This window comes from Dendrobates tinctorius, unplaced genomic scaffold (genome assembly GCF_039654945.1).
Source record: "Dendrobates tinctorius isolate UK_male_01 unplaced genomic scaffold, ASM3965494v1 ptg000181l, whole genome shotgun sequence".
Lineage (NCBI taxonomy): Eukaryota > Metazoa > Chordata > Amphibia > Anura > Dendrobatidae > Dendrobates > Dendrobates tinctorius.
Window position 1 is genome coordinate 8,268,381 of NW_027361848.1, and position 22,368 is coordinate 8,290,748.

The 22,368-nt window shown below is 41.7% G+C and overlaps 1 protein-coding gene across 1 annotated transcript in view; it reads left to right on the plus strand.

The window, feature by feature from the left end:
- Nucleotides 1-22,368, plus strand: part of THBS2 (thrombospondin 2) — a 1,059,287-nt gene that overhangs the window by 812,928 nt on the left and 223,991 nt on the right. The window contains exon 18 of the mRNA XM_073551862.1: nt 16,973-17,200. Coding sequence (XP_073407963.1) covers nt 16,973-17,200 — 228 coding nt within the window. The remainder of the gene's footprint in view (nt 1-16,972; nt 17,201-22,368) is intronic.

Genomic DNA, 22,368 nt, shown 5'->3' on the forward strand with positions numbered 1-22,368 from the left:
ATAAGCACTACATTGTCGCATGAATTCACACCGTGACAATATCAAAATAGGCTTCCAAAAACATGGACTTTCACGACACTTTGACACCACACATTCCAGAGATTTCAGTAAAGCCACCATTTATCCCATTGATCACATACCAGACCACATCCCCAATAGGTTTCAGTCACTATGCAGAAAGGAAGTTTTTGGGATCTACAAACTCAAATCTATTGAGCCCAATGGTCTTAATATCATCAATGATGTTTTTTATTGATTTTATTTTGACCCTGTGTTTTAATATCTTATCCTTTCAATTACTTTATATCATCATCTTTGTTTTTTAAAGAAAAAAATTTTTATGCATTTTTTTTTTCCACCGATGAATTTTTTTATTTTTTTATTTTTATTTTTTAAAATTTTTTTTTTATTTTTTATTTTTATTATGTCTTAACACTCAATTTTTATCCATTTTTATATCACCTATTCCAGAGAGTTTCTTCTTGTTGTTCTTCTCTTTTCTCTACCTAGAAAAAAGATATTTGAGACTAGTTTCAGCTATTTACACATGATTTTAACCATTTTCTCCTTACTTTCCAGTTTCACATGTAGCTTATTAGACTAATACCATGAGTTATATCCTCTGAGGCAAGTTCTAATCCACTCCAGGACTCGAGAGCTATTTTTTTAATCTTTTACCTCGTGATCCCCCCCGTGTCTTTTTATTTTTTAATCACGTTTTTTATACCAACACTCTTTTTATGGCATTTTAAACATCGTTTTTAATATGGTTGTAATAAAGTTTTATTGTTTTGTATGATTCATGTATATGTATCCATGCTGACGTGTCACCTCACTATTCTTGGCGCCTCCCCCTTTTTTTTTTTTTTTTTATGTGTATATATACCCCTGCAATGAACTTCTGTAACATGCCCTGATGAAGTGAGCTGGGACTGGCTCAGGAAACGCGTTGGCAATAAAGATACCTTGAATTTTACCACAGCAGCGCAGTCTCTTATTGCACTACCAGCCTTCTCTTTGTACCAAGTCCTTAGACCTCGTGCAGACTGCTGCAGCTGTTTTATGCGATCATAGGTGTTGTGACTCTCACAACCCTATCAGGTGAGCCTAACACTTGCTGTGCACTCATCCACTTTCCATACAGACCTACGCATTGGAAGCGCCCTGTCTCCCCCTTTTCTAACCACACAGACGGGCATACAATACATTAGACCGTATCTTTACCCAACTCTGCTCCCTATCTAACCTCAAAACTTCCCCTCTCCCACTATCTGACCACCTTCTACTCATGTTCTCATCACTGTCCTCCTTACGTGTCACCCATGTCAAGAAACTAGCGTACTCCCACAGAAACCTCGCACATCTAGACACACACTCTCTGACAATATTCTACCACATCCATATCTTCACTCCATGACACTGTCAGTTGCATTGCTTTCTACAATGCCACTCTCACATCAGCTATTGATGCGGACACCACAATCGTGCATGGCAGAGTGAGACGAATCAATGACCAAACCTGGCACAATAACCTCACTAAAAAGCTTTGGCAAATGTCCAGGGTGATGGAGCGGATTTGGAAGAAAACACATTTGCAAGATAACTTCACTGCATTCAAAGAAGCAACATTTTCATTCAAATCAGCCCTCACGTCTGCTAAGCAGTGTCACGGACATGATTTGTGGAACCACTGTGTCACAGACTGCAGAGAGCCTGGAGGGGTGTGACTGTTCACTAGAGCCTCTGATGGTGAGGTTAGGCTTATCTCCCGATAAGCTCCAGGTGCCTCTCCAGGACAGACCAACAGACACGCAGTAGGACAGATTGGATGGTGCAGCAGGCAGAGTTCATATCAGAGTGCAGCAGGCAGGATCTGCACCAGAGTGCAGCAGGCAGGGTCTGCACCAGAGTGCAGCAGGCAGGGTCTGCACCAGAGTGCAGCAGGCAGGGTCTGCACCAGAGTGCAGCAGGCAGGGTCTGCACCAGAGTGCAGCAGGGACCTGTATGCAACCTTACACAACTAGACTGCAGAACAGGAAGGTTGCTCAGGCACCTCCCCAGTGGGGAGGAAGCAATATATACATAATGCCTCTCAGCCATTGGCTGGGGAGGAAATAGCAAATGCATGCGCTAGTACTTTAAGAGGGCGGGAGTGCACGCGCATGCCCTAAGGACATGGCTGGAAGCCCTGCTGGGAGCATGCAAAGCATGGGGAAGGGAAGAACTGACTGCAGTGCTGGTGAGTGAAGAGACCCTGCCTGTCAGAGCAGGACTCCGGCATTGTGCTAGCAAGCAGGCCTAGTTCACAACCCTCATGTCATTCTTATCCTACAACTCCAAACAGTTATTCAAATGGTTTAACTTCCGCCTTCACCTCCACTGCCCTCTTCAACCTCCCTTCTCCCTGCTGAGGACTTTGTCACACACTTCAAAAATAAGATTGACCATAAAGGCAAGTCTTTATTGTTTGACCACCACAACGCATTTGTATACCAGACAAAAGCCCTAACTCCATAACCTCCATCTTCAACATCACTGAAGGAGAGCTTACTAGTCTTCTCTCTAAATCACACCTCACCACTTGTGCACTTGACCCCATCCCATCTCCTCCCCAACCTCACAACCACACATACCATCTCTAACCCATCTCTTCAACCTATCACTAACTTCTGGTACCTTCCCCTCTCCTTTCAAACATGCCACAATCGTGCCTATCCTCAAAAATCTTTCCTTCAACCCAACCGCTATGTTCAGCTATCCCCATATCTTCTAATATTCGCTTCCAAACTCCTTGAGCAGCATGATTATGCTGAACTTTCCTTCCACCTCTCATCTAACTTGATCTTTGACAACCTACGATCTGGCTTCCGCCCTCACCATTCCACTGAAACTGCCCTGACCAAAATGACTAATGACTTGCTTACAGCCAATGCCAACAGACAATTCTCTATACTTCTCCTTCTAGATATGTCCTCTGCCTTTGACACGTTGACCACTGCCTCCTACTACACATCCTCTCTTACTTTGGCATCAAAGACCTTGCCCTATCCTGGATCTCCACATACATTTGCAACTTCACATTTGGCGTCTCCCACTCCCAAACTGCCTCCTCATCCTGCTCTCTGTCTGTTGGAGTCCCTCAAGGCTCTGTCCTAAGACTGCAAGAGAAATACAAGATATAGCCAGCTCACCAGCAACCACCGCAGAAACCTCGGAACTTCGTCCTGACAGACGTGGGATCCATGAAGAAAAAATAGATGAATAGCTCCAGCTGCGTTAAAACACAATTCTTGCTTTATTTCTTCTTGATTAAAAGCAAATACATGACAAACAATATTTCTCTCCAATAGGTCTGCCAATACATGTAGGACGGGCTTCACATGAGACAAGCTTTACGCGTTTCGATCTATGCGATCTTTATCAAAAGCCATGTCCATTCCTCTGACACGAAGTTCTAAATAAGAAAAACTGACCACTAGTGTTGGAGTACTTAATCACATGACAAACACATCTGTGTAATCAGAGAGAACAAACATTAAAAAATCCCACAGGAATGTTAAAATAAACAGTTTCTTACACCATTTATACCAATGGACATATCTATTATGATTCAATTATAATGAAGCGCTAAATCATTACGTTTGTTTAAACCGTGTGGAAATCTCGTATTTAAACGGTATATCCAGTAAGCTTCTCTAGTGAGAAGTAATCTCCTAGTATCTCCTCCTCGATATGGGATATTAACTATTTCAATGCCATGAACTTCAAAGGGACTAGTGCTCCTAGCATGATAAGTGATGAAATGTTGCGATGCCGCGGATACATTTCTATCTGCGTTTTTAGTACTGGTGATATCGTACAAATGTTCTCTGATGCGAACTTTCAGTTTTCTAGACGTGCATCCAACATATGAAAGCTTACAGAGCCTACAACTGATTTTATAAACCACATTTATGGAATTACAATTTATATAGCTCCTAATTTTATATTTTATTGAATCTTCACCCTCAAAAAAATCCTTAATAATTACAGCATGTGTGCAAGTTTTGCAGCTGTTAGAACCACATTTATAAAAGCCCACACAATTTAATCAATTGTGTGAAGGTTTTTTCTTGTGTAAGAAAAATGTGCTGGGTGATAGCTTATTAGCCAAAGTTGGTGCCCGTCTGGAAACTATGTTCACACCTGTTTCAAGCACCTTTTTTAATTTCTTGTCTTCATATAGTAATGGTAAATATTTATTAATTATATTTTTAATCTGCGCAAACAGAGGACTATACTGGAAACACACATAAGGTTTTATGTTCCATTTTTTGAGATTTTTATTTACATTAGGTTTGATGAGCTCCATGCGTTTTTATTATGGACTAGATTTTGGGCTCTATTCAGTGTCCACTCCGGGTATTTGCGCTTTTTTAATTTTTCTGACACCTGCTTAAATTCTCTGTCAAGATCAGACACATGACTACAATTCCGTTTTATTCTGGTATATTCCCCCACCTGGATGGATTTTATCGTGTGTTTACTATGACTGCTTGTAGCAGGAAGAACCGTATTCCCACTAAGTGGTTTATGGTGAGTGTTGGACCGGATGAATTGGTTTGGAATACCAACCAATTCCAAGTCCAAAAATGAAATTTTGTTAGCATCATGTTTACATGTGAACCTAATGTTGTATTCATTAGTGTTCAAATATTTCACAAAATCTGGTATGGCAGATGCATCTCCACCCCAAATAATAAGGGTATCATCAATGTATCTGCCATACCAGATCAAATACTCCAAGAAAGAATTGGAAGCAGAAAATATAAATTGTAACTCCCAAAAAGACATCACCAAATTTGTCAAAGAGGGCGAAAATTTCGCCCCCGTGGCCATGCCCATTTTTTGTAGATAATACTATCCATTGAATGCAAAGAAATTATGGGATAATAAAAAGTTCACCACTTGAAGAATAAAATCTATCAGATCTACAGTGTAATCACTAAATTTTTTCAAATAAAAACTTAATGCTTGAATGGCCAGCTTATGAGGAATACACGTATAAAGGGATACTACGTCACAGCATACCCAAGTATATGTGGATAGCCATGTTTTTTCTGAAAAAATCTCCAGAACTTGCTTTGAATCTCTTATATATCCTGGAGATTTTTTTACAAGTGGTTGCAAAAGTGAATCAACCCATTGGCATAAATGCTCGTTCGCAGATCCTATGCCCGAAAAAGGTATTCCATCCTTCTTATGAATTTTAGGGACACCATGAATGATGGGCAAAACAGGATTCTTGACTTCCAGGAACTTTGCCTGCTGAGTAGTCAGAACTCCCAAGCCCAAACCATCCTTAATTACCATAACACTTTTGTCCCTGAAATCATATAGAGGATTGTGAGTTAGTTTCTCATAGACAGTATGGTCAGATAATAATTGCATCATGCTGTCATGATAATCGGTGGAATCCAATACAACTACCACTCCACCCTTATCCCACATTTTTATTATTAAATCTGGCATATTCTGTAACTCTCTTAATGCTACAAATTGCTCTTTCCAAAAATTCCTTTTTTTGTGATTAAATTTAGACTCCTTATACAATGCAAGCAATTCTTGTTCGACTAAATCTTGAAACCGCTCCATACATTCTGACCTAGTCTGAGCGGAGTAGAAGTAATAATAATAATAATAAATTTTATTTTTATAGCGCCGACATATTCCGCAGCACTTTACATTTCAGAGGGGATTTGTACAGACAATAGACATTACAGCATAACAATAATCACATACAGTAGATTATAACAAATACCAAGAGGAAAGAGGGCCCTGCTCGCAAGCTTACAGTCTATGAGGAAAGAGGTAGACACGAAAGGTGGGTCGTAGGGACGATTTATTATTCTGGAATCATCCGCAATTTCTCATGGACTCCCCTTCTTGGAGCATGATTGCTAATTCAACAATTGAGTACATAAAATCCATTACTTCTGTGAAACCTGTGGAGGTGTACTGCAAGAGAGGTAGGAGAGGAGGAGTCCTGGCACGCCTTCGGAGGAGAGGGTTCAGAACAGCTCTTCCTTCACTCCACTTGGCTAATGTCCGTTCCTTATCTAACAAAATGGAGGAACTGAACTTACTTTGTAACATGAGATCTGATATGGCCAATTCAGCTGCTCTTTGTTTTACTGAGACCTGGTTGAATGACACCATCCCTGATTGTAGTCTGGATCTACCTGGTTTTGTTATCTACAGAGCTGACCGTGATTGTGTAGCTTCAGGTAAACAAAGGGGGGGTGGGGTATGTCTCTACATCAAAACTAGCTGGTGCTGTGATGTTAACATACTGGGAAAAGGTTGCTCTCCAGATCTAGAGTACCTTGCACTCAATTGTAGACCATTTTACGCTCCAAGAGAGTTTTCATCTATGGTTCTGGTTGCAGTATATATTCCCCCTCAAGCATCTGTTAAAGCTGCTATTGGTGAATTAGCTTGCAAAATATCAGAATGGGAGAAAGGATCTCCTGAAGCATTTGTGATCGTAATGGGGGACTTTAACAAAGGAAAACTCAACCTGGATCTCCCCAAATTTACTCAACATATAAACTGCTTCACGAGAGAGAACAATACGCTTGATCACTGCTATACTGTCTTAAAAGGGGCCTACAGGGCAGTGAGGAGAGCAGCAGTGGGCTTTTCAGATCATTGTCTAATTCATTTAATTCCAGCCTACAGGCAAAGGTTGAAAACATCCAAACCTACAGTTTATACAAAGAAGACATGGTCTGAGGAGGCAAAATTGCAACTGCAAGCATGCTTTGAATGCACGGACTGGGAGGTATTCCAGGAAACATGCTCGGGTCTGGATGAATGGGTTGATGCAGTGTCCTCATATATCCGTTTTTGTGAAGACACGTTTATTCCATCCAAATCTGTCCACTTTCGGGGAAACAACAAGCCGTGGTTTACAAATAAAGTCAGGTTGATCCGTAAGAGAAAAGAGGAGGCTTATAAAGCAGGCGATATTACTGAATTCAAGAAACTTAGGAACTCGCTATCTAAAGAGATCAAGTTAGCCAAACACGAGTATGCAAAGATTCTGGAGGAAAGGTTCTCATCAAAAGATACTAGATCTGCATGGAGAGGATTAAGAGAGGTCACCAATTATAAAAGCCACCCCACTATAGTGAACCCCAGCAGAAGTCTTCCCTTCTTTTGAGGTCCATGCCGTCAGACTCTACACCCCCTTCTCCATGCGAGTGGCGGTGGTGTATCGTCCTCCCGGCCCCTCCCATCAGTTCCTGGATCATTTTGCCACTTGGCTTCCACATTTTCTCTCCTGTGACATCCCTACCCTCATCATGGGAGATTTCAACATCCCCATTGCTCTTCCCCTCTCCCCATCTGCTACTCACCTTTTATCTCTAACCTCCTCATTTGGCCTTTCGCAGCTTACTAATTCTCCAACGCATGAAGACGGAAACTCCCTCGACTTGGTCTTCTCTCGGCTTTGTGCAGTGGATGATTTTGCAAACTCCCCTCTCCCGCTCTCTGACCACAATCTTCTTTCATTCTCTATAAAGAACTGCCAGGCTGCTCAGGTCACCCCCACTGTCCAGACTTATAGAAACATACAGGCCATTAACACCCAGAAACTTCTGAAGAACTTGCAGTCTTCATTGGCCCCTATCTCCTCCCTCTCATGTCCTGATTCTGCATTGAAGCATTACAATGAAACACTTCAAAGTGCCCTGGATGAATTTGCACCCCCTATAAATAGAACACCACAATGCAGACGGTGACAACCCTGGCACACGGTGCAAACACGTTTCCTGCAGCGGTGCTCCAGGTGCGCCGAACGTCTGTGGAGAAAATCCAATCTACAAGAAGATTTCATCCATTTTAAGTTTATGCTTAGAACATACAACACTGCCCTTCACCTCTCCAAACAAACCTATTTCAACACCCTCATCATCTCACTGTCCAATAACCCGAAACGTCTCTTTGACACTTTTCATTCTCTACTCAATCCAAGAGTACAGGCCCCAACCACGGAGCTCCGAGCTGACGATCTGGCCAATTACTTCAAAGAAAAAATTGACCAGATCCGACAGGAAATTATCTCCAAATCCTCTCATACCATACACTGTCCTCCCTCCCCCACTGCATCTAACTCACTCTCTGATTTTGAACCAGTCACAGAAGAAGAAGTAAGCAGGCTCCTTGCATCTTCTCGCCCAACTACTTGCACCAGTGACCCATTTCCGTCACATCTCCTCCAGTCCCTTTCCCCTGCTGTCACCCCTCACCTAACTAAAATATTTAACCTCTCTCTCTCTTCTGGTATTTTTCCCTCCTCATTTAAGCATGCCATCATACATCCACTACTTAAAAAACCATCCCTCGACCAAAACTGTGCCGCTAACTATAGACCTGTCTCTAATCTTCCCTTCATCTCTAAACTCCTGGAACGCCTGGTCCACTCCCGTCTTATGCGCTATCTCTCAGAAAACTCTGTTCTCGACCCTCTCCAATCCGGTTTCCGCTCTTTACACTCCACTGAAACTGCCCTCACTAAAGTCTCTAATGATCTGCTAACAGCTAAATCAAATGGTCATTACTCCATGCTAATTCTCTTGGATCTCTCTGCAGCATTCGACACTGTGGATCATCAGCTCCTCCTCACTATGCTCCATTCCATTGGCCTCAAGGACACCCTTCTCTCCTGGTTCTCCTCCTATCTCTCCGACCGCTCCTTTACTGTTTCTTTTGCCGGTTCCTCCTCCTCTCACCTTCCCCTTACTGTTGGGGTTCCTCAAGGATCGGTTCTAGGCCCCCTCCTCTTCTCCTTGTACACTGCCCCTATTGGTCAAACAATCAGTAGATTTGGTTTCCAGTACCATCTCTATGCTGATGACACCCAATTATACGCTTCTTCTCCTGACATCACGCCAGCCTTTCTAGAAAACACTGGTGATTGTCTAAACGCTGTGTCTAATATCATGTCCTCACTATATCTGAAACTGAACCTGTCAAAGACTGAACTCCTTGTGTTTCCTCCCGCTACTAATGTACCTACACCCGACATTGCCATTTCCGTGTGTGGTTCCACTATTACTCCCCAGCAACATGCCCGCTGTCTTGGGGTCATACTTGATTCCGAGCTTTCCTTTGCCCCCCACATTCGATCACTGGCTCGCTCTTGTCATCTGCACCTCAAAAACATTTCTAGAATTCGACCTTTTCTTACTTTTGACTCTGCAAAAACTCTTACTGTTTCTCTTATTCATTCTCGTCTCGACTATTGTAACTCTCTTCTAATCGGTCTCCCTCTTACCAAACTCTCCCCTCTCCAATCTGTCTTGAATGCTGCAGCCAGGATCATATTCCTCACCAATCGTTACACCGATGCCTCTACCTTGTGCCAGTCATTACACTGGCTACCCATCCACTCCAGAATTCAGTATAAACTTATTACCCTCACCCACAAAGCCCTCCATGGCTCAGCACCACCCTACATCTCCTCCCTTGTTTCAGTATACCACCCTACCCGCGCCCTCCGTTCTGCTGATGACCTGAGGTTAGTATCCTCAATAGACAGAACCTCCCACTCCCGTCTCCAAGACTTTACACGTGCTGCGCCAATTCTTTGGAATGCACTTCCCAGGTCAATACGATTAGTCCCCAATCCCCACAATTTTAAGCGTGTCCTGAAAACGCATTTATTCAGACTGGCCTATCGCCTCAACACATTAACCTAACCTATCCCTGTGTGGCAGAGCCAAAAGTTTTACCATAACCAGGTTCCCAGCATCATGTTCCCACATGCTTTATGCATCCATTAGCCCTCTGTGTCTGTACTGTTACACACTTAACATTATGGCTGGTCCATACAATCAGGGCAACTGTTACCACCCACCTTTCGTGTCTACCTCTTTCTTCATAGACTGTAAGCTTGCGAGCAGGGCCCTCACTCCTCTTGGTATTTGTTATAATCTACTGTATGTGATTATTGTTATGCTGTAATGTCTATTGTCTGTACAAATCCCCTCTGAAATGTAAAGTGCTGCGGAATATGTCGGCGCTATAAAAATAAAATTTATTATTATTATTATTATTAAGTCTGGCAGCAGAGTTAAATGAATTCTACTGCAGATTTGAGGCAAGCTCTACACACAGTGGCTATTCATCTCTAAGCTCCTCAGTCTGTTCATATAAAGATCATTCATTGTGCAACACCCAAGTAGTGATCTCCGAGGCAGAGGTGATATGCATCCTGAAGGGACTTAAGGTCAAAAAGGCACCTGGCCCTGATGGTGTATCTCCAATGTGTCTGAAAGTATGTGCTACCCAGCTTGCCCCTATACTGACAAATATATACAATGTGTCACTGAAAGAGTGCGTTGTACCTCAGTGTTGGAAAAATTCCACAATTATCCCTGTCCCCAAGAAAGTGGGATCCTCTGAGTTGAACGACTATAGACCAGTAGCACTCACATCTGTAGCTATGAAAGTCTTCGAAAGAATTATGATGTCCCACCTGATAAAATTCACGCAGAAGCTATGGGACCCGCTTCAGTTTGCCTATAAGGAGAATCGTTCGGCAAACGACACTGTCAATCTGGCACTGAAGTACATTTTGGATCATACAGATGAACGGCACTCATATGTCCGGATTCTTTTCATGGACTTTAGCTCAGCGTTCAATACCATTGATCCGAATTTACTTAATAAGAAAATGGTAGCTCTTGGAGTCCCTCTCAACTTATGCTTGTGGATTTATAACTTCCTGACAGCCAGGATACAGAGTGTAAAAGTTGGACCATTCACTTCGGACACCTTGGTCACAAACATCGGGGCACCTCAGGGGTGTGTTTTGTCCCCGTTACTGTTTTCTCTCTATACGAATGATTGCATCTCTTCAGCAGACTCAGTAAAAATCTTGAAATTTGCCGATGATATGACACTGATTGGTCTCATCAGGGGAAATGCTGAAGACTTGTATCGGAGTGAGGTGGAAAGAATATGTGACTGGTGTAAAGCCAATAATCTTGTACTCAACACTAAAAAAACTGCTGAGATGGTTGTGGATTTTAGGAAAGATCAACATGAGATACTTCCAATCTACATCCATGACGAAGTGGTTTTTAGGGTCACAGAGACCAAATTCCTTGGTGTTATCATCTCTCATGATCTTAAATGGGGGAAAAACGTGGATGCTGTTATAAGAAAAGCACAACAGAGGATGTTCTTCCTGCGTCAACTGAAAAGATATGGTTTGTCTAAGAATCTGCTGATCTTATTCTTTAATGCTGTCATCAGATCTGTGATTTGTTCCTCTCTGATAGTCTGGTATGGGGGAGCCACTGCGCATGACAAACTCCGCTTACAAAGGACTTTCAGAACAGCAGAGAGAATTATAGGCTCCCCCCTGCCTAAAATCCAGGATCTTTATGATAAGAGTATTCGATCCCACGCATTGAAAATTTCATCCGATCCCTCTCACCCGGGACACTCCTCATTCCAACTACTCCCTTCAGGACGTCGCTTCAGAGTCCCCAAATGCAGCACCAACCGCCATATGAACAGCTTCTATCCACTCTCTGTTCAACAATTAAATCGTCATGTGTAGACTATATACTGTATCTGTCTTGTTAGATGTTACTTGTTGTATCTGTTGTTATATATTATGTTGCCTCTTTGCCACAAAGAATTCCTTGTATATATGTAATATGTACTTGGCGATAATAAATTTGATTGATTGAAAAAAAAACAGTTGCCCTGATTGTATGGACCAGCCATAATGTTAGGTGTGTGACAGTACGGACACAGAGGGCTAATGGATGCATAAAGCATGTGGGAACATGATGCAGGAAATCTGGTTATGGTAAAACTTTTGGCTGTGCCACACAGGGATAGATTAGGTTAATGTGTTGAGGCGATAGGCCAGTCTGAATAAATGCGTTTTCAGGGCACGCTTAAAATTGTGGGGATTGGGGACTAATCGTATTGACCTGGGAAGTGCATTCCAAAGAATTGGCGCGGCACGTGTAAAGTCTTGGAGACGGGAGTGGGAGGTTCTGACTATTGAGGATGCTAACCTCAGGTCATCAGCAGAACGGAGGGCGCGCGTAGGGTGGTATACTGAAACAAGGGAGGAGATGTAGGGTGGTGCTGAGCCATGGAGGGCTTTGTGGGTGAGGGTAATAAGTTTATACTGAATTCTGGAGTGGATGGGTAGCCAGTGTAATGACTGGCACAAGGTAGAGGCATCGGTGTAACGATTGGTGAGGAATATGATCCTGGCTGCAGCATTCAAGACAGATTGGAGAAGGGAGAGTTTGGTAAGAGGGAGACCGGTTAGAAGAGAGTTACAATAGTCGAGACGAGAATGAATAAGAGAAACAGTAAGAGTTTTTGCAGAGTCAAAAGTAAGAAAAGGTCGAATTCTAGAAATGTTTTTGAGGTGCAGATGACAAGAGCGAGCCAGTGATCAAATGTGGGGGGCAAAGGAAGCTCGGAATCAAGTATGACCCCAAGACAGCGGGCCTGTTGCTGGGGAGTAATAGTGGAACCACCCACAGAAATAGCAATGTCGGGTATAGGTACATTAGTAGAGGGAGGAAACACCAGGAGTTCAGTCTTTGACAGGTTCAGTTTCAGATATAGTGAGGACATGATATTAGACACAGCGTTTAGACAATCGCCGCTGTTTTCTAGAAAGGCTGGCGTGATGTCAGGAGAAGAAGCGTATAATTGGGTGTCATCAGCATAGAGATGGTACTGGAAACCAAATCTACTGATTGTTTGACTAATAGGGGCAGTGTACAAGGAGAAGAGGAGGGGGCCTAGAACCGATCCTTGGGGGACCCCAACAGTAAGGGGAAGGTGAGAGGAGGAGGAACCGGCAAAAGATACAGTAAAGGAGCGGTCGGAGAGATAGGAGGAGAACCAGGAGAGAACGGTGTCCTTGAGGCCAATAGAACGGAGCATAGTGAGGAGGAGCTGATGATCCACAGTGTCGAATGCTGCAGAGAGATCCAAGAGAATTAGCATGGAGTAATGACCATTTGATTTAGCTGTTAGCAGATCATTAGAGACTTTAGTGAGGGCAGTTTCAGTGGAGTGTAAAGAGCGGAAACCGGATTGGAGAGGGTCGAGAACAGAGTTTTCTGAGAGATAGCGGATAAGACGGGAGTGGACCAGGCGTTCCAGGAGTTTAGAGATGAAGGGAAGATTAGAGACAGGTCTATAGTTAGCGGCACAGTTTTGGTCGAGGGATGGTTTTTTAAGTAGTGGATGTATGATGGCATGCTTAAATGAGGAGGGAAAAATACCAGAAGAGAGAGAGAGGTTAAATATTTTAGTTAGGTGAGGGGTGACAGCAGGGGAAAGGGACTGGAGGAGATGTGACGGAAATGGGTCACTGGTGCAAGTATTTGGGCGAGAAGATGCAAGGAGCCTGCTTACTTCTTCTTCTGTGACTGGTTCAAAATCAGAGAGTGAGCTAGATGCAGTGGGGGAGGGAGGACAGTGCATGGCATGAGGTGATTGGGAGATAATTTCCTGTCGAATCTGGTCAATTTTTTCTTTGAAGTAATTGGCCAGATCGTCAGCTTGGAGCTCCGTGGTTGGGGCCTGTACTCTTGGATTGAGTAGAGAATTAAAAGTGTCAAAGAGAAGTTTCGGGTTATTGGACAGTGAGGTGATGAGGGTGTTGAAATAGGTTTGTTTGGAGAGGTGAAGGGCAGTGTTGTATGTTCTAAGCATAAACTTATAATGTATGAAATCTTCGTGTAGATTGGATTTTCTCCACAGACGTTCGGCGCACCTGGAGCACCGCTGCAGGAAACGTGTTTGCACCGTGTGCCAGGGTTGTCGCCATCTGCGTTGTGGTGTTCTATTTATAAGGGGTGCAAATTCATCCAGGGCACTTTGAAGTGTTTCATTGTAATGCTTCAATGCAGAATCAGGACATGAGAGGGAGGAGATAGGGGCCAATGAAGACTGTAAGTTCTTCATAAGTTTCTGGGTGTTAATGGCCTGTATGTTTCTATAAGTCTGGACAGTGGGGGTGACCTGAGCAGCCTGGCAGTTCTTGATAGAGAATGAAAGAAGATTGTGGTCAGAGAGCGGGAGAGGGGAGTTAGCAAAATCATCCACTGCACAAAGCCGAGAGAAGACCAAGTCGAGTCTTCACTGAATGGAGCATGGAGCTCATCAAACCTAATGTAAATAAAAATCTCAAAAAATGGAACATAAAACCTTATGTGTGTTTCCAGTATAGTCCTCAGTTTGCGCAGATTAAAAATATAATTAATAAATACTTACCATTACTATATGAAGACAAGAAATTAAAAAAGGTGCTTGAAACGGGTATGAACATAGTTTCCAGACGTGCACCAACTTTGGCTAATAAGCTATCACCCAGCACATTTTTCTTACACAAGAAAAAACCTTCACACAATTGGTTAAATTGTGTGGGCTTTTATAAATGTGGTTCTAACAGCTGCAAAACTTGCACACATGCTGTAATTATTAAGGATTTTTTTGAGGGTGAAGATTCAATAAAATATAAAATTAGGAGCTATATAAATTGTAATTCCATAAATGTGGTTTATAAAATCAGTTGTAGGCTCTGTAAGCTTTCATGTGTAGGATGCACGTCTAGGAAACTGAAAGTTCGCATCAGAGAACATTTGTACCATATCACCAGTACTAAAAACGCAGATAGAAATGTATCTGCGGCATCGCAACATTTCATCACTTATCATGCTAGGAGCACTAGTCCCTTTGAAGTTCATGGCATTGAAATAGTTAATATCCCATATCGAGGAGAAGATGCTAGGAGATTACTTCTCACTAGAGAAGCTTACTGGATATACCGTTTAAATACGAGATTTCCACACGGTTTAAACAAACGTAATGATTTAGCGCTTCATTATAATTGAATCATAATAGATATGTCCATTGGTATAAATGGTGTAAGAAACTGTTTATTTTAACATTCCTGTAGGATTTTTTTAATGTTTGTTCTCTCTGATTACACAGATGTGTTTGTCATGTGATTAAGTACTCCAACACTAGTGGTCAGTTTTTCATATTTAGAACTTTGTGTCAGAGGAATGGACATGGCTTTTGATAAAGATCGCATAGATCGAAACGTGTAAAGCTTGTCTCATGTGAAGCCCGTCCTACATGTATTGGCAGACCTATTGGAGAGAAATATTGTTTATCATGTATTTGCTTTTAATCAAGAAGAAATAAAGTAAGAATTGTGTTTTAACGCAGCTGGAGCTATTCATCTATTTTTTTCTCTGTCCTAAGACTCCTACTTTCTCCATCTATACCCTTGGCCAACTCATAGTCCCATGGCTTCCAGTACCATCTATACCCTGATGACACTCAGATCTTCCTCTCTGGCCCAGATGTTACCTGTGTGCTGTCCAAAAGCCAGGAGAGTCTATCAGCCATATGCTCCTTTCTCTTCCTGAAGCATAATGTGTACAAATCTGAACTCATTACCTTTCCTCTATCTCATGTATCTTCCCTACCTGATCTATCACAATAAATGACATCACACATTTTCCCCTATGCCAGAGATCCGCTGCTTCAGAGTAGCTCTTGACTTTGCCTTGTCTTTAAACCACACATTCAAGCTCTCAACACCTACTGTTGCCTCCAGCTCAAAAATATTTCCATAATCCTTAATGTCCTCAACCCTCATTCTACTAAAATGCTTGTGCATGCCCTCATCATCTCCTGCCTCGTTTACTGCAACATCCTCCTCTATGGCCTACCTAACACTCTTGCATAACTCCAGTCCGTCCTCAAGTCTGCTGCCTGACTAGTTCATCTCTTTCCTCGCTACTCCTCTGCTTCTCCACCTTTTCAAATACCTTAATTGGCTTCCAATTTCCTAGAGTATCAGGCTCAAACTACTAACACTGACATACAAAGCCATTTATAACCTTTCTCCTCTGTACATAACTAATCTCCCATTATCTTCTCTCACGTAATCTCCGGTCTTTCAAAGACTTCCTTCTCTCCTTCACACTTATTGATTCCTCTTCCAGTCACCTCCAAGACTTCTCCCCATCCTCTGGAATTCTGCTCCCCAACACGTCCGATTATCCACTACATTTGGATCCTTCTGACGGAACCTGAAAACCAATCTATTCAAGAAAGCTTACAACCTCCAATGACCACACTGCCACATCAACACCACCGGAGCTACTGCAACCCCCAACCTACTGTCTCCTTCCTCATTATCTTGTAGAATGTAAGCCTGCAAGGGCAATGTCCACTTCCCTCTGTACCAGTCTATCATTGTTAGTTTGCTGTAACTGTATTTTGTATGTAACTCCTCATTTACAGCACCATGAAATCAATGGTGCTGTATAAATAATTAATAATAGCTCAGTTGAATAACTATGCATTAATTGTTAAGGCCTACTGACAAACAAGAGATTGATTCTTTTTTAACTGCTATGACCTATGTAGCTAAGCAAATCAAATCTTAGGGCTCAAAGCAATTTCTTTTTGTATATTTAACTTTTAAGGTCTCCTTATTATTTAACTTGCATTAGATTTTATTTGAGAAAAATACAAATTTTTCATCTGCAATGACATATGGCCTTAAGCTCATTTTGTGATTTACAATAGCTTGATCCTGATAGTGAAGCCACAATAATATGGGCTTCATATTATATATCCATTATGGAATGTTACTGCAGGCAGCTATGTCGGGGATAAGAGGCCTAAGCCATTCATTGCTAAATTACATACCTTACAGCATGCCAAAATATAATGAAGTTAGGAGATCTACCTCTTTCCATTATTTCTGCCAAAACTATTCACAGCAAGACAAAAAATGAATAGTGTTTTATGTGAAACAAATGCATTTTGCTTTTTCTTTTCTACTGAAAAGTGTTAAGCTATTTTTGACATACAGTGTATTAATGTCACATGATATTTTATTTTACAGGTGACGGCCGGGGTAATGCCTGCAAAGATGATTTTGACAATGACAGTATTCCTGATACCTATGATGTCTGTCCAGAAAACAGTGGAATCAGCGAAACAGATTTTGGAAAATTCCAGATGGTTCCTCTGGATCCAAAAGGAACAGCACAGATTGATCCCAACTGGGTCATACGCCACCAGGGCAAAGAATTAGTTCAGACTGCCAATTCTGATCCAGGAATAGCTGTGGGTATGTAAATGTAATTTTATTCTCTTTCAATTTGCATGAATAAAGTCTGTGCAACATTCATTACAATGCATTTGTGAACTGTACTGAAGATAATTTTTTTCTATTCCATTTCTCTGGATAAATGTGGCAGGGGAATAAGTTGAACTGCATGGACTTTTATCGTTTTTCAGTGTTGTGATTTTCAACACTATGTTATATGAATGAACATTTCAAGTTTTGGTACATTGACCTTCATGTTTTAATATGGTCACTGAAGGCCAGGTACACTCTAGAGACTGTCCACGTTCAATATATATAAATTAGTGACTGAGAACCATATCATTTACAATGATCTTGACATTACTGTAAATTAAGTTTTTTTTTTTGTGTTGTTTTTTTTATTAACACAAGCTTCTAAACCTTACTGCCTTAAGACTTTTGTTACCAGACGTTTTGGAGATTTTGCAACTCTGTTTGCTCTCTCCAAAAATCTCATCACATCTATTTCTGAAGGTACAGTATGTAATTGGACCATAGTGAAAATGTAATTCAGTTCTTTTTTATGTCTCACTGTAATGTTTTCCTTAAAAAAAATGCATATTTGTAGTTGATCTCTTATTCCAAGCTAATGCAGCTGTAGAGGAGGAGTATCAACAGTACATTGTGTCATCAGGCTTTGGAACCTTAAGGAAAAATTAGTGGTTACCAGCCATTCAGCAACTTTGTGCTAGTGATATCTAATGCTGCAGACAGACTTGTTCTTCGCATGTAAAAGAGAATGGTCCATAGTCCATGTAGGTTGGGAGATCTGGCTTGTGCACACCACAGATGGCTGCTTATCTACAACCTCCAGACTCTCACACCCTCCACCACATGGTAAAATCAGCTTTGCTGAATAAAAGTGCATGTATTTGTAATGTATATTTGTATGTAATGCTTCTATGTGTGTTTCTGTAAAGTATATGTGTTTGCATAATATATATGTACAGTTTGTGTATATCTGTAATGTTTATTTGTGTGTGTGTGTGTGTGTGTGTTGTACAGTTGTGGCCAAAAGTATTGACACCCCTGCAATTCTGTCAGATAATACTCAGTTTCTTCCTGACAATGATTGCAAACACAAATTCTTTGGTATTATTATCTTCATTTAATTTGTCTGAAATGAAAAAACACAAAAGTGAATGAAGCAAAAAGCAAAACATTGATCATTTCACATAAAACTCCAAAAATGGGCCAGACAAAAGTATTGGCACCCTCAGCCTAATACTTGGTTGCCAACCTTTAGCCAAAATAACTGTGACCAACCGTTTCCGGTAACCATCAATGAGTTTCTTACAATGCTCTATTGGAATTTTAGACCATTCTTCTTTGGAAAACTGCTCCAGGTCCCTGATATTTGAAGGGTGCCTTCTCCAAACTGCCATTTTTAGATCTCTCCACAGGTGTTCTATGGGATTCAGGTCTGGACTCATTGCTGGCCACCTTAGAAGTCTCCAGTGCTTTCTCTCAAACCATTTTCTAGTGCTTTTTGAAGTGTGTTTTGGGTCATTGTCCTGCTGGAAGACCCATGACCTCTGAGGGAGACCCAGCTTTCTCACACTGGGCCCTACATTATGCTGCAAAATTTGTTGGTAGTCTTCAGACTTCATAATGCCATGCACACGGTCAAGCAGTCCAGTGCTAGAGGCAGCAAAGCAACCCCAAAACATCAGGGAACCTCCTCCATGTTTGACTGTAGGGACTGTGTTCTTTTCGTTGAATGCCTCTTTTTTTCTCCTGTAAACTCTATGTTGATGCCTTTGCCCTAAAAGCTCTACTTTTGTCTCATCTGACCAGAGAACATTCTTCCAAAACATTTTAGGCTTTTTCAGGTAAATTTTTGCAAACTCCAGCCTGGCTTTTTTATGTCTCGGGGTAAGAAGTGGGGTCTTCCTTGGTCTCCTACCATACAGTCCCTTTTCATTCAGACGCCGACAGATAGTAAGGGTTAACACTGCTGTATCCTCGGACTGCAGGGCAGCTTGAACTTGTTTGGATGTTAGTCGAGGTTCTTTATCCAACATCCGCACAATCTTGCGTTGAAATCTCTTGTCAATTTTTCTTTTCCGTCCACATCTAGGGAGGTTAGCCACAGTGCCATGGGCTTTAAACTTCTTGAAGACACTGCGCACGGTAGACACAGGAACATTCAGGTCTTTGGAGATGGACTTGTAGCCTTGAGATTGCTCATGCTTCCTCACAATTTGTTTTCTCAAGTCCTCAGACAGTTCTTTGGTCTTCTTTCTTTTCTCCATGCTCAATGTGGTACACACAAGGACACAGGACAGAGGTTGAGTCAAATTTAATCCTTGTCAACTGGCTGCAAGTGTGATTTAGTTATTGCCAACACCTGTTAGGTGCCACAGGTAAGTTACAGGTGCTGTTAATTACACAAATTAGAGAAGCATCACATGATTTTTCGAACAGTGCCAATACTTTTGTCCACCCTCTTTTTTTATGTTTGGTGTGGAATTATATCCAATTTGGCTTTAGGACAATTCTTTTTGTGTTTTTTCATTTAAGACAAATTAAATGAAGATACTAATACCAAAGAATTTGTGTTTGCAATCATTTTCAGGAAGAAACTGAGTATTATCTGGCAGAATTGCAGGGGTGTCAATACTTTTGGCCACAACTGTAGTAAAGCAAGATGGGCTAGCTTTAAATCCTAACTGTACAGGAGCTTATTTGGTTACCTTGTTGGCCCTGCATATAACCAGACTATCTGTCCTCCTTAACCAGTCAGTTCAGGGAAACTGACCAGACTGGATATGTCTTGGAGCTGAATGGAGAAACAGGCCAGAATCCCTCTCTGAGAAGAGTCTGTACATGCCGTGTGCAGAGAACGTCAAGCATCAATGGTTGCTATGGATGATAGCTGTTTTGATTGACTGAGCTGAGGCTAGCTCAGCCTTTTATGAGTAGCTAGGGTCTGTTCTGTTTAGTTAGCACCTTGGCAAAGCTAAGGATTTATGTTTATGGGGTTTTTTATGCTGTGCAACCTGTGGAAAGCAATAAAAACTTCACGTTTGGATCAAAACTGTATTGCATGTGTGAACACTGCCTAAGGCCAAATGCTTAATTCCTACCAGAGAGTGAATCTCTACAATTGCAGTATGTAATGGGGGGGTGAAGTCCCAGAGAGCACAGCTGATTGTAATTAATGTAAATATTAAATGTCCTGGGTAAAAGCAGCTACAGTATTTCTGAAAGCATGTAGGAGCTTGTTAAGCAATTATTCCAGGTGCAGCATCACCATCAGCCTACCCAACATTAAACCAACACTCCTGATCCAGCAGTAGCAACAGCAGTAGCAGGAGTGCAATGTCTGCCTAAGGCTGCTTTCACATATCAGTTTTTTTACGTCAGTGACAATCCGTCAGCTCGACGGATCCGTCACCTCGACAGATCTGTCGCAGATTGTGAAAAACTGATGCGACGGATCCGTTTTTTTGACGGATCCGACTAGCGGATCCTGGGAAAAAACGGATCTGTCGCATCAGTTTTTTTCATCCTTCTCTTCCGTTTTTCGACGGATCCGTTTATTAAAAGCCGGCAATTCAGTGCGCTGTACAGTAAAATCACACTGACATGTTTAATAAAGAATCGAAAGAATAGATATATATACATAGAATATATATACACACACACACACACACAAACTTGTCATTGAGACACGTGTGTGTGTGTGTGGTGTGTGTGTATATATATTTATATATATATATACACACACACACACACACACACACTGTATGTCAGTGTTTAATCAATTTAGTAGTTTGTGTTAGGAAAAATTTGGAACCCTAGGGGTTAAATTTAAGGCTATAATGGCGGAAAAAAATTATGTGGGCTCTCGCGCAATTTTCTCCACCAGAGAGGGAAAGCCAGTGAGTGAGGGCAGATATTAATAGCCTAGAGAGGGACCATTGTTTTTGGCCCCCCCCGGCTAAAAAAATCTGCCCCAAGCCACCCCAGAAAAGGCGCATCTATAAGATATACTGATTATTGAGGATGTTAATCTCAGGTCATTAGCAGAACAGAGGGCACGGGTAGGGTAGTAGACTGAGACAGGAGAGGAGATGTAGGATCGTGCTGAGCCATGGAGTTCTTTGTGGGAGAGGGTGATAAGTTTATACTGAATTCTGAAGTGGATGGGTAACCAGTGTAATGACTGGCACAAGTTAGTGGCATCGGTGTAACGGTTGGTGAGGAATACAGGGATCTGGTTTTACAATAGGAACCAGTGGAATGCTGCCATGAAAGTGCTGCTGTCCAGAGGTAGGAATGGTCACCAGGCAGGGTCAGAGCCAAGAGGGTAGGTCAAGGACAAAATCAGGATCCGTAAGAATAGTCAGAAACAAGCCAGGGTCAAAACAGGAATACACTAACAGAAACATGAGAAAAAACAACACATCTAGCTAAAGAAACACTAAACTATATCTGGCAGCTTCCAGCAGCAAGCTGGAGGCTTTAATAGTGTGTGTTTCTCCCCAACTGGCTGGTACAGGTAGCTGATAACTTCGGCTGGACATTTATTATCCCATGTAGAACAATAAGGCAAATACCACCACCATACAAAAAGGCAAAAATCAATAGAAAGACAGATTATCTTCCGCAACATTTCGGCACAAACATGCCTTTTTCAAGCAGAATCTGTATGGAGATATATACAAATAATTAAAAAGTGCATACAAACAGTTTTAAACACATATCAACCTAACAAAGGTAAGAATCCTATGAGACTGGTTATGTACAAAAAATGAACATATATATCGCCAATAGTCATAAATGTGTAGTTCCAAAGGGGTAATGCTGCACAGTAGAGAAGCAGACAATATGTTAACAACAAGTACCATTCCAGATTTACAACAGTGCTATATCATGCAGATCATAAAAACTGGGTATATGGGCACATTGATACGCTGTGTGCTATATAAAATATACATATAATGTGTGTATATATATATATATATATAACGCGTAAACAGGCAGCTTTCTTTTTTGCGGTCTCCACCAGCTAGCCCAGATCTCTCATACAGATCTATTTGAGTTCCTGATTTATGGATATATGTTTCACTGGTATGCTCTGAGAAATTTACCTACTAGGACTAGCAGACTTGTGCTCCTTGTCATGTGTCATTTCTGATTCT